Source organism: Balaenoptera borealis, assembly GCF_965194805.1.
Source record: "Balaenoptera borealis genome assembly, chromosome: 7".
Taxonomy (NCBI): domain Eukaryota; kingdom Metazoa; phylum Chordata; class Mammalia; order Artiodactyla; family Balaenopteridae; genus Balaenoptera; species Balaenoptera borealis.
Genome location: NC_138864.1, coordinates 116,871,596 through 116,884,797, shown reverse-complemented (window position 1 = coordinate 116,884,797; position 13,202 = coordinate 116,871,596). Strand labels below are relative to the sequence as shown.

The following is a 13,202-nucleotide window of genomic DNA, read 5'->3' as shown; positions in this document are numbered from 1 at the left end:
TTTTGGCCCATTGATACTGATTTTGGACTTCTGGTCTCCAGAACTGTGAGACAACAAAGTTCTGATGTTTTAAGCCACCAAGTTTGTGGTATTTTGTTACAGCAGGCTCCGAAACTAGTATGAGCCCTATGAAATTGACTTAGTAAGAGACAGGTGCAAAGTGCCCCATAGTACACAGCCATCTGTAACTCTCTATGCCTTGCTATATTTTAAGAAAGAGTTATGGTAGCTTACAGAGATTCACAAAACATCCTGATAACAAAAATAATAAATACGCGAAAAGGGAAAAACCAAAGATATATATGCAAAACAGAGCCAACAACAAGGTTTATATTTGTTTATGCAAATATACATATAATAGTTCCTGCCATGAGTCCACAGCAAATTTGGCTTTAAACTTTCTAACAGCCAGTATTCAAAGGAAGCCTCCTTGTTTATGTGATTCAGTGGTTATTAGATAAACAAGCCAAGACAAGGTGAAATTCCTACCCAGTATATTTCTTTTGGACTGAGCTATGCATGCTATACTCATTACACCCTGTGTCAACTTCTTAAGCCAGACCCAAGTTAACAAGGCTACTAATTATATCATAGGTTGATAACATGTCAAAACTTAACTTGATAAAAACAAATTCTATAGCATATATTGACAAGATATCAAAACCTAAGTTAATAAAACAAAATTCTATAGGAAGGAAGAGGGTGTCAATAGAATACCCTCTAGGAATATAGCTCGGGGTACATTTTAGAGTATTTATGACAGGCCTTGAATAATGCTCAGAAAATAAGAAGTGTTCTCAGCTGCACTATTAAATATTCAACAAATGCTTCAGCCAATGCCTATATGGCTTGCTTGAGAGCAGATCTCTTACGGAGTAAAATACAGTGTTTCTACTGTCAAGCGGGGTCTAGATAACTACTGAGGAGTCAGATAAATATCCCTTCCCTACTCCCTGAAGAAGCTTCCAGGCCAGTTGGGTAGAGAAACACAGAGCGCTCCAAATAGTTCCCCTAATCCAGCAAAGGGGTATCGAGAATGGCCTCCGGGAAGCGATACTAATTGACTGTTGGAGATGAGTAGATCGGTGGGAGGGAGGGGATTGGCACCCCTGATGGGTCAGAAGGCTCTTCAGCCCCTAAAGTCAAGCAATGCGCTTGGAGCACGTCAAGGCCTAAGCTAGATGAAAAGAGAAAGAAATCACACAGAAAGAAAGTGGAAGGAGGAAAAGAAAAAAAAAAAAAATGCATTTCATTCTCCACCACATGGCACACGCATAAACATTGCTTCAGAGGTTGGGGGTCGGGAGTCAGCACTATAGCCATTTCCAACAAAATAGAGTTAGCGAACCCTGCAGGACGTTCATGAAAGCAGACCTCTCGCCCCTGAACCTGCGTTCCGTCAGTCCTCCGCTCACTTGGAGGCGCTCGTCTCACTGCGCAGGCTCCAGATCAGACGTTAGGAGTTCCGGGTCTCTCACTAAGACTCCACCCTAGCCGCCAAACTGCCGTTTCTCTACTGCTCTCCGCTGAAGTCTCCGGGTGGAACTGTGGGGCGGGCCTTCCGGGAAAGGGGCGCGCGGCAGAGGCGGCTCGCGAGTAGGTAAGTCTGCAGGTGACTGTTAGGGGGGCTTGTAGTGAGTTATGGGCAATGGCTGCAGAGACCCTGCGGAGGTCTCCAACCTTGTAGAGTCGCCAGGAATAGGACGAGTCAATTTCATTAAGCAGCTCGGAGGTTTCACAGGTCTCCCCCAGACAACTTGGCCTTTTCCTGCATAACCTGGGAGATGTACCAAACGAAGGACGCTAGCCTAGTTTCCTCTCCGGCGCAGTTACTCTCTTCCTGTTTAGGCAGCATTCAAGGCGCAGTTTCTCTGCTCATCGGTTGGCCTTAGCTTTGTGGGGCTGGGGATGCAGATTAGTTGTTACCAGCTTCAGAAAAGTATGATTGAATGATATTTAAGAAAAATATTAGCGAAATGCCCTACCGATTCAAACGTCGGTTGACTTGACACTGTTGCTTCCATCACAGGCAGGCGTGATCCAGGCAGTTGGAGGAGGTTGGGGATGTGCTTGTTGAACTGAGTAAAGCTTGACATCCATTCAGAGCCGCTCGTGTCTCTGCGACCCAGTAAAATAATCGGTACTGGGCTTTAAAAGAAAAAAGCACTGTGTCTAGATTGTTTTTCTGTGAAACACGTGTGCACATTGTGTGAGTTCCTTGAGGCCTGATAACTATGACTATTAGGGCAGGCCCTGGGCCATGAGTTTTGCACGTCAGCCTCACAATGCAGTGAGATAGTACAACTGTCCTGTAGTAGAGGAGAAAACGAAGGCAAAGAATACATACTACTGCAAACACGATATGTCCATTAAAGTGCAGAGGCAAGATTCCAACCAGCTTTTCTACTCCAGAGCTGGCGCTCTCCACTAACCCGTGGTTTTTGAGAAACCTCCCTCCCCAGCAGAATTTACACACACACACACACACACACACACACACATTTCAGCATTCACTTTTAAAGTTCCCCCCCGGGGATTCACCACACTGAGGGTTACCCAGGTTAAGAACTCCTGCACATCATCTGCACTTTTCAAAGAAAAAAGGCAAACCTAATCCAAAGCTAGTTACTGTATAAACCTGACCTTTTAAATGCATCAGACCTATCAGAAAGATCAGAGAAGCTTACCCTTTTATGCTAAAGTGAAGAGATGGATATTTTCTCCTATGGGCTTAACATGTTTTGTTCCGGCACATTTCAGTAATTTGTTTTTGCTTAGCATTTTCAAGTCCGGGTAATTTTTCATCATGATACTGTTTTCTTTAGTTCACATTTAAAGAAAATTTGATATTTTAAGTTACTATTCTCTACCCCTTAGAATAGCTTCATGTGAATAAAAATCTAATTTTTTTGCCTTTTACCTTAATGTCTTTCACACGGTTATCATGGTTTTTTTAAGATAAAGTTGAACGTTTCTGTAAAGGGGCATACCAGGATCCTGAAAAATTCTAGATAAGGCTTTCCAATCTTTAAAAAAAATTTAAAGCTAATAGAGTGGCAGTTTGCCAGTCTCAGGACCAATATTTATGGACAGCAGAACTTGTGCGCTGTTTTAGTCTATGTAACAGAAAGGTTTACCAAGCTCCTATGCAGTACTTCATCAGAAACATACAGGTCTGTGCTCTGTAGGAGACTACAAAGCAGTAATTGGTAATTGTCATAGCCATTTTCAGTTTGCTTCTATTTAGCAAGTGTTTCTTTGTTTCTAGTAAAGGATTCAGGTTTGGAGAGGCTTATTCTCTTTCTCCATCATAAAAGTTTTAGGGGCTTCCCTGGTGGCGCAGTGGTTGAGAATCTGCCTGCCAATGCAGGGGACACGGGTTCGAGCCCTGGTCTGGGAAGATCCCACAGGCCGCGGAGCAACTAGGCCCGTGAGCCACAATTACTGAGCCTGCGCGTCTGGAGCCTGTGCTCCGCAACAAGAGAGTCCGCGATAGTGAGAGGCCCGCGCACCGCGATGAAGAGTGGCCCCCGCTTGCCGCAACTGGACAAAGCCCTTGCACAGAAACGAAGACCCAAGACAGCCATAAATAAATAAATTAATTAAATTAAAAAAAAAAAAGTTTTAGGACTTGGATTTTGTGATATGACCATTTCCATTAGCTTCTAATGAGACCTTATTATTTATGAGCTATGTGTCCCAGTACTCTGCTACATTCCATGGTGGGCATGGAGATAACTTAGCATCCTGTGAAGGCTTCCATGACCACTGTCCTAGTGAGTTCCTCCCTCCTTACTACCTGTCAGGTTACCAAGCTGCTGGTCCCCTCGTCTATGTTTCTCTGGCTGTCAGTGTCTATAAGTGAGGATACCATTCCAGGGAGGTGCAGGTTCAACTACATGGAGTATGCATGTGCTTTTTTGCATGATTAAATGAGGACAAGGAATAAATAAATGTGTCTGTATAGAACGTATGAACACCAAGCATGTTTAGGTTTTTTCTTTAGTTTACCATTGATTCAGTGCCACTGTCTTACTTCTCACATAGTCCTTCAAGCTTTGTTTTCCGAAAAGGAAACTCATATTTAGAGAGGATAGGTAATTGTTCAGAATAACCCCGCTGATAAGTGGCAGAGCCAGTACTCAAACCTAGGCCTCAGGATTCCATGCTGCCTCTTCATTTAAAAATAAAATGATTTGGGGTTCAGAACATATTTTCGTGAAAATTTTGTAGCAAATTGATAGTTCCTAGACCACCTTACAAATAACTGATTGTGGAAATATTGTGCAATGGCAACAGAAATCTGTTCTGATGCCATAATGGTAATTAAGCAAAACAAAGAAAAGTTGATTAAGAAACCTTTTGTTTTTAAGTTTTTTTTGTCTGATGTTTGGAAAAAAGATAACCTTAAAGGTGCGAGGAAGACAAAAGATAATGCATGCAAAGAAACTTTTTATAGCTTCTGAAGGCAACTTAGGGTAATTTACAAGGCCTTTAGAGGTTTATAGCACTGACTGTTTTCTCTTTATACGTTAACTGTTAATGACTTTTTTTCTCATTGATGAAATTATAAACCTCTAACAACCCCAATCCATCCCCATCCACATAATGGAGCAAGAGTTGGGAGACAAAGGAATCCTAGAACTGAGTGCTGAAAGGAAAAGGAAAGAGTAAGGCTTGCACAGATCCCAGGTTGGAGGGGAAGCTGCGAGAGACCTCGGACAGTTCTCCCATTGCTGGCCTTCAGGTGGCACTATTGGCCCAAGATTGCTTGGTTGGTGTTCAGAAGGTAAATGGTTTGAGACTGACATTCTGAAATTGGTTTGAGGTCATCCTCTGCTCTTCCAATGGATCTTGGAATGGACATGAAAAATTCTTTAATTTAAATACTGGATATTTAAATTGCCAGAGCAGTTTTGAAATTTACTTGGCAGCATTCCTGTTTAGGAGGGTTTTTTAATATATTTCTTCTATTGGTTTTTCAAGATAGGTTTATGCCTTTATTCTATTTGGAGATCAACTCCTTTTCATCCCAGCTGAACTGTCCCCCAGGATACTGTCTTAGTCAGCGAAAACTCTCATCTCACTATAAAAATTTCATGTAAATTAGCATATTCTGCTAACAGGTACCCTTACATTTGAACTAGAATGGAATGAGGGTTATTCCACCAGCAACATTCTTTGTTTTTTTGGTTTTTTTCAGATAAGGAACTCTCAAATGCTTTTTTTAAAATTGAAGTATAGTTGGTGTACAATATTATATGTTACAAGTGTACCATATAGTGATTCACAATTTTTAAAGGTAATACTCCATTTACAGTTATTACAAAATATTGGCTATAGTACCTGTGAACGTTCTTGATTTTTATGTATCACCTATATAATTTTCGATATATAGTACCTATAATTTCTGCATATTACAGAAATCATTCTTATACTATTTCAACATTCTATGCCTCCGAAGAAAAAGTTACTGTTCTCAGCTAATAAGAATTTAGCTAATTTTCATGAAAGCAGAATATATAAAATGGAAGATAAGGCAAGTAACATCACAATTCATAAATGCCTTTTGTTCAGGAATAAAATGAATCTTTTGAGCTGTTGAGTTAATTCCTATAAGACTACTATCTTTGTTTTTCCCAGCTGGCTCTCAGTCTCTAGGCAGAATTCAATCCAGCAACCTGGAGGCTAAATGACCTCATAACTCATTAGCTGTTCTCAGAGCCATCTGGAGCCCTTGAGGAGAACAGCGTTCAAAGGGCTGATAATAAAGACAACAGCATAATTATTTCTCCACCATGATTAAATCTTTAGGTGGCAAGCAGTCAGCATATTTATTATGCAGATTGCTGAGGTAGGTGTTTTCTGAAGGTATAATAACAATGCTGTGGTAGGTTAACTTGTTTCCCTGTCCTCATCTAGCCTACAAATAGGTAAGCTGACTCTCAGTAAATAACCTATTGAGTCATAAAATCGTTCATTGTAAAAGAGGCAGTACAGCTGGGGAGTAATAGTGTGTGAACACCAAATGTAAAAGATGCAAAAAATGTAGAACATGCAAAGGAAATAGCCACTTGGACTGTGGATATTTCTCAACGCCGAGGCACATCCTGCCAAAGATGTGAACTGATTCATGTGTGGCTTGCTGTGTTTTCACTTTGTAAAATGTTCCTTAGATAATCTGGGAATTTCTTGCACTAACCTGTTTATCTTTCTTCTCATTTTCTATAGGGACTCTTGCTCCTTGCTGCGCAAGAAATGTCTTCACTTTCAGAATATGCCTTGCGCATGAGTCGTCTGAGCGCCCGGCTGTTCGGTGAAGTTGCCAGGCCCACTGATTCCAAATCCATGAAGGTGGTGAAGCTGTTCAGTGAGCAGCCTTTGGCCAAGAGGAAGGAGACTTATGACTGGTATCCTAATCACAACACTTATTTTGCACTCATGGGGATACTACGTTTTCTTGGACTCTACAGGTAATGACAAAAAAAAAAACACACACGAAGAGTAACCTATAAGAAATTTGTTGAGTAGATCAGAAAAGGAAAAAATTAGCCTTTCTATCTTTATAGTTTTGTGGTTCTTATAATAGTGCCCAGGTAGTTCAAAAGGTACAGTTGTGGGAGGGGAAAGCTTTCAAAATATCTATAATGAGTATACTTTAAAAAAAAAAAAAAAAAAGGAAGCATGCACTTATTGGAAGACATAATTTAATTGTCTAAAATGTGACTAACGTTGACTAGATACTGAGCTATAGTGAGATGTTAAATTAGTCATTAATCTAAGAGCACTCAATGGATGCAGAGGAAAACTGGTCCAAACACTGAGCAGATTCGTGTTGGTCAGATGAAAAGAGTCCCTGCCCTGTGGCTGATCTGCTTCCTAACTGGTGAGGGGGAGCCTCCTTCCTTTCCTGATGGCAGTTTTGTAGGATTTCTTATTTCCTTTCACCCTCTTCGGACATTTTTAGTTGGCACCCTTTTTGCTACACTAATTTGGTCTAAATAAGCTGTAGTTTACCTTTAAGAGTAATATGTAATCAATATTATAATAGGATAATAATATGTAATAGTAAGAGTAGCAGGCTCTTTCCACCATGCATTTGTATGTTTGTGTATGTGTCAGAAGTGGGTGCTTAAGATGATATACTGCTCTAGAAAGAAAAAAGATCAAATACCCATGTGACCATTTTCTTTAAAAAAAGGTCATAGTTACCAAACAAATACATGCTCATTATAAAAGAATTTAAACAGTACATAATTGTATAAAGTTAAAATGCCTACTTTTTTTTTCAATTTAACAAGTTTCAGTTGGACTTGTCTTAGGGCAACAATACAAAAATTAATTTGGGACTGTTTGCGCTAATATAATAAAATTAATAGTTCATTCCAGATAACTAAATATTGGTACATTCGTTTATCCAACAGATTTTTTTTTTTTAAAGTACCTTCCATGTACAGGCACTTAAGATGGGCACAAGGGGAACAGCAATGAACAAAACAGAATAGATTTTCTTAGTTAATATATTACTAGAGATGATAGTCCATGACGTATTTTGAATTTCTGGAATTGCTTTTGGGATTATCTCCCTTGCCATTAGTCTCGGCTCAAAAAATAAAAATTAATTTTATTCTTACCCCAAATAAAATATTGGAAGGCAGATGTCCTGAGTAGAAAATCATAACCCATAACCAAATTAAATACATTCAGTTATTTTAATTTACTTGTTTGCTGCTACTCTCCATTTGTTTGAAAAATAAAGCCTTGACTATCTTTGGGGACAGAGAAAAAATACTTAACATTTAGTTATCCATGGAAAAGCACAATTATTTTCATATTTAGCCACTAGTTATGGTAAATGGTGCCTCTAACACAAGGCCTCCTGGGAAGTCAGGCAGGATGAAACTAGACAGTCTTCAATAAAGAAAATCTTACTCAAAGACCTACAAAACAGGGAGGGAAGCAGGTTCTCAAAAACAGTGACTCATTCAGTCAAGCAGGTGCTTGGGCTGGTTCATCAACAGAGACAAAGACCCCTGCCTTTGTCGCTTGCTCTCTGGAGGAGGTTGTCAGGAAAGGTTGTGGGGGGGGGGGGAGGGAAGGAGGAGGGGGAAACATATTAAATAAGTAAATTATGTGGTGTGTTACAAAGTTGAATGTGCTACAGGGAAGAAAAACAGTAGAGCCTGCTGAGCAGGATCAAGAGTGCTGACCGGGCACTCAGTGGGCAGGGAGAGGACAGGTCACAGTATCAAACAGGACAGTCAGGGTTAGCCGCATTGAGAAGATGAGGCTTAGGCAGAGACTCGAGGGTGGTGAGTGAGCCAGGTGGGACCCAGGGAAGAGCTTGCAAGGCAGAGACAAGAGCAGAGCAAAGGCCTTGAGTTGGAATGTTCCTCGTCTGTTCCAGGGGCTGCACAGGCTGAGGGGAGAACAGTGGGACAGGAGGTGGATTGTGAAGGGGGCTGGGTAAAACGGGGAGCGGTTTGCCGGGTTGTAAACAGAGGAGTGACACGATCTGACTTACATTTCACAAGAATTACTCTGGCTGTGTTTTTGAGAATGACTTATTTGGGGGGCAATCATAGCTGATCCCTAAGAGGTCTGTTGTATCTATCATGTTCATGGAATGAAACATCATACCCTATAAAACTGATCTATTTTAAAACAGCCTAGGGGGAATTCCCTGGCAGTGTAGTGGTTAAGACTCTGAGCTTTCACTGCTAAGGGCCCGGGTTCAGTGCGGTTGGGGAACTAAGATCCCACAGACCACATGGCACAGCCAAAATAAAAAAATAAAAAATAAAGTAAAACAGCCTAGGGAGTTAAAAATTGGGCCCAGCAAACCCCTCTCTTACATTTAATTGGTACGCCATTATCCACACTTTTACAGGTGAGGAGACCAAGGGGCAGGGAGGGAAGATTCCTTATCCAAGGTCACTCAGCTACTGAATGGTGGAGCTGTGATTTGAACCCAGGGTCAAATGGGTTGCACAGCTTACATATTTAAACACTATACTGTTTGAGGCCCTCCATATCCGCAGGTTGCATATCTGCAGATTCAACCGACCACGGATCAAAAATACTAAAAACAAAAAATTCCAGAAAGTTCCAAAAAGCAAAACTTGAATTTGCCACGCACCTGGCAACTATTTATATAGCATTTACATTGTATTAGGTGTTATAAGTAATGTAGAGACGATTTAAAATATTCAGGAGGATGTGTGTAGAATACGCAAATACTATGCTGTTTTATATAAGGGACTTGAGCATCAGTGGATTTCGGTATCTGGGGGTGGGGGGAGCGGTCCTAGAGCCAGTCCTCCAAGAACACTGACCGTATTCGATCTTAGAATGCCGATATTTTTATACAGTACAGGCAGTCTTCATTCATATGTACAGACAGTCCTGGCCGCCTTGACCCCTGCAGGATCTGTCTGTTGATCCGGCTTCCTTCTGCCCGAGACTTTCCCCGGCGGCCTTTTTGTGTGAATCATCCACTGCCATCAGGGCAGCTTCCTCCAGACCTTTCCCCTTTGTAGTAGGTGCTGATCCCTGGGTCTCTCGGGGTCTCGTGTAGCTGTTGAAGCTTATACCCACTCTCTGCCCCCTTCAGTGTTTAGTCTTAGTGTTACAGGGAAATTTGGGGCAATTATTAGTGTTGTATCCTGGTTACCTAGGTTTACATGGGTGGGCTTGGTAATTAAGCTGTTGGTAGCATTGTTTCTGTGAGGGAAAAGTGACCTAGAAATGAACTTTGGGAACGCAGCCCATCTGTGTGTCGGGGGTTCCCTGTCCTTTCTGTCCACCACGCTGAGCACGCGCCCTGTGGAAGTCAAAGCTTGATAACCAGAACCACCTAAGAGAACGTTCTAGATTGGTGTACTTTTCCAGTCTGATAAAAATACTGGCTAATTTTTTTTCCTTTCTCTTTTCAGAGATGAGCATCAGGACTTTAAGGATGAGCAACTGCGTCTGAAGAAGCTTCGTGGAAAGGGGAAACCAAGGAAAGGAGAAGGGAAAAGAGCAGCAAAAAGGAAATAGTGTTGGTCCATCAGGAGAGGACTTCTCCCTCAGCAACCGAGAGCAGGAGGAAGTGTATTTATTGTCCCTCCACATATTGGAGGAGTATAAGCTTCCTAAGTTGAAGATTATTCAGAGGAATACAGTCATCTCCGTGCTGAAGTCTAATGCAGTTGAATTGTGACTGGTTTCTTGAACACATTTTAATTCTGCAACATTGTTTACCTTGGTTCTGTAATCTGAGGTTTACCTTATTCCCCAAAGAAATGAGTGCATGATTACTGTTGAATGACTTGTTTGGGAGGGGATGGGATGTTGGTGGAGTGGAGGGGAAACTCATTAAATGAACACCCTCATTACTCCCTTCTTGCTTCCCCACTTAGCCAGCCCTAAGCTCTTTCATCTCTCTGGCTGTTCAGCCACTGTCTCCACCACCAAGCTCACAAACTTTATGTGCCTCTCCACCTACTCCTTTGAGAATATCTGTTAAGATAAATTTGTGGGATAAAAGGCTGCCTCTGTTAAGAGAGTATTGGGTACCTGCTGTATACAGGCTACCAGAGCCCAGGTAATACAATGGTTTGCAACAAACAGTCCCTACCTCGTGGAACCTTCAGTCCTGAGGGAGAGCCTAATATTACATAATTACATAAATACAATTGTATTACATGCTACAGAGGAAAAATCCAGACCAGACATCTGTGAGAGAGTGGATGGATCGATGGATCGATCTACAAAGATAGCAAGAGGCCCAAACCTCATTAGGTATTTTAAAGAAGGCGTCCCTGAAGAGATGATATTTAAGCGGGGCTCTGAAGAATAAATTAGAGTTAGGCAGAAGAAAAATGGTGGAAAAGCGTTTGAGGCACAGAGAACACCGTTTGCAAAGCCCTAAGGTAAGAAGAAATTGTCCCGTTCAAGGAATTGGAAAAAAAGACCACTAACTAGTATGGCTTAGTCATGATGAAATAGACAAAGGCCAGACTGTGAAGGGCTTTGCAAGTTCTGTGAAAAAGGTTGGACTTAACCAACTTAACCAGAGATCAAAGTGTGTAAGACGTTATTTCTATGAGAGGTGAGTTGTATACAGTTGAGGAGCTCGATGCTCATTGTATTATATTCTAGCAGTGAGTTTCCAATGAGGTTGCAAGGGCTTCTCTGATTTTTTTTTTTTTCCCCAAGAAGTCTGAAGATCTCTAGCACCATCTAGGAAATTTTTTAAGTACTTTCTTTTTATTGTGGTAAAATCATAAAATTTACCATCTTAACTATTTTTAAGTGTACAGTACAGAAGTGCTAACTACATGCACATTGTTGTGCCAAATAAAGTACCTTTAACCTCGTTTCTACCTCTCTCAGGAAAAGAGAGCACAGCACACAGGCAGGAGCACGTGCAGCAACTACTCCAGCTATAGTTTTCTTTCCCTGCAACACTGGAAGTATTGGCAATAACTGCCCTGTGAATAATTCCTGAACTAGTAGGAATCCTGCTGCATATGCTTAGATAAATGATATTTTTAAAGAGGCCTAATCCAGATGGTATAGCTAGGGCCTATATTACAGTTGGTAAAAATAAAAACTAACTAAAAATGGGTAATTCCATCTGATAGATGTGAATTCCAGCAGAAGGCTGAGAATCCATTTAGAACTCTTTCCTGAGCACCTGCCACATGCCTGGCACATGCTAATTTTAGAGGACACAGATAAATAGCCTTAGTCCTTAAGATTGTGTGAATGAGCATGTGTGTGTTGTAAAGTATTGACAAGATCTTGGGGATTTGCTCAGACAAGTGCAGATGCACTATTGGCCAGTGCAGCTGAGCCTGGTGGGTGGATGGGCCCCAGGACACTGGGCTGAGAAACAGGCTTGTAGCCTGGATCCAGTGTAGCTAAATGGATGTTCTGAATTATGCCATCTCCACCTTTTGGAGAAAGACTAACTATAAGAGGAACTTAGGAGCATTAGGTTGATACTTTAAAGAGGGTAACTGCTTTAGATCCCAACAGCTACCCTGAGTCAGAAAACAAGCCAAGAATCTGTGTTGGTTCTCTGATGGGCCCTGAGCCTCCAAGGAGCCTCAGCACTGTTTGATAGGGAAGCTGTAGACAACTCAGCAGCAGGTTAGTGTGGCGCTGCTCCATGCTGAAAATCGGAAACTAAAGCTAAAATGCATTTGTACATCAGCTGTACCCTAAAACCAACTGATACAGTAAACACTGTGCAACTCAGAACAGCCTGTGCTGAACAGTGGACCAGATGGAAAGTAGAGGATGAGAGGGACGAGTCAATTCTTTTTTTTTTTTTTTAACATCTTTATTGGAGTATAATCGCTTTACAATGGTGTGTTAGTTTCTGCTTTATAACAAAGTGAATCAGTTATACACATACATATATCCCCATATCCCCTCCCTCTTGCATCTCCCTCCCTCCCACCCTCCCTATCCCACGCCTCTAGGTGGTCACAGGGCACCAAGCTGATCTCCCTGTGCTATGCAGCTGCTTCCCACTAGCTATCTATTTTACATTTGGTAGCGTATATATGTCCATGCCACTCTCTCACTTCATCCCAGCTTACCCTTCCCCCTCCCCGTGTCCTCAAGTCCATTCTCTAGTAGGTCTGTGTCTTTATTCCCGTCTTGCCCCTAGGTTCTTCATGACCATTTTTTTGTTTTTTTGTTTTTAGATTCCATATATATCTGTTTGCATACGGTATTTGTTTTTCTCTTTCTTACTTCACTCTGTATGACACAGTCTAGGTCCACCCACCTCACTACAAATAACTCAATTTCGTTTCCTTTTATGGCTGAGTAATATTCCATTGTATATATGTGCCACATCTTCTTTAACCATTCATCTGTCGATGGACACTTAGGTTGCTTCCATGTCCTGGCTATTGTAAATAGAGCTGCAATGAACATTGTGGTACATGAGGACGAGTCAATTCTTGATGCCATGGAACCAACACATTTCAGGACACCAGTGACCAAAGGTTAAGACAAGAACTAACTGCAACTAGAAAAAAAGTCTTTTAACTGTAGGTTTCAGCTAGCCAGATTGTTTAGTTGGATTTCTCTGGTCACGACCAAAACTATTTGTTTTCCCTCTAATGTTTAGTGTTTTGTGTGCATGGAGGATTTTGCCCTTGACTTTAGTATGGCATAGTAAAAAGAGACTGGGGTTT

General features: G+C 41.4%; 1 protein-coding gene across 2 annotated transcripts; it reads left to right on the top strand.

Annotated features, from left to right (window-relative positions):
• Window positions 1–1,465: 1,465 nt before the first annotated feature.
• On the top strand, window positions 1,466–10,301 carry MRPS33 (mitochondrial ribosomal protein S33). 2 transcript variants are annotated; one of them, XM_082400394.1, is made up of 3 exons: window positions 1,466–1,600; window positions 6,232–6,473; window positions 9,936–10,301. In XM_082400394.1, exons 2-3 carry the CDS (start codon window positions 6,259–6,261, stop codon window positions 10,039–10,041), a joined length of 321 nt encoding a protein of 106 aa, XP_082256520.1. In that variant the 5' UTR covers window positions 1,466–1,600; window positions 6,232–6,258; the 3' UTR covers window positions 10,042–10,301. The 2 variants fall into 2 exon arrangements, with proteins under 2 accessions (XP_082256520.1, XP_082256521.1); XM_082400395.1 differs by lacking the exon at window positions 1,466–1,600 and adding an exon at window positions 4,643–4,789.
• The last annotated feature ends 2,901 nt before the right edge of the window (window positions 10,302–13,202 follow it).

Bases quoted from the DNA above. Each gene is read 5' to 3' on its own strand.
- MRPS33 (XM_082400394.1), top strand. From the start codon at position 6,259: ATGTCTTCACTTTCAGAATATGCCTTGCGCATGAGTCGTCTGAGCGCC. The intron at 6,474-9,935 runs GTAATGACAAAA...TTCTCTTTTCAG, and splicing joins CGTTTTCTTGGACTCTACAG to AGATGAGCATCAGGACTTTA.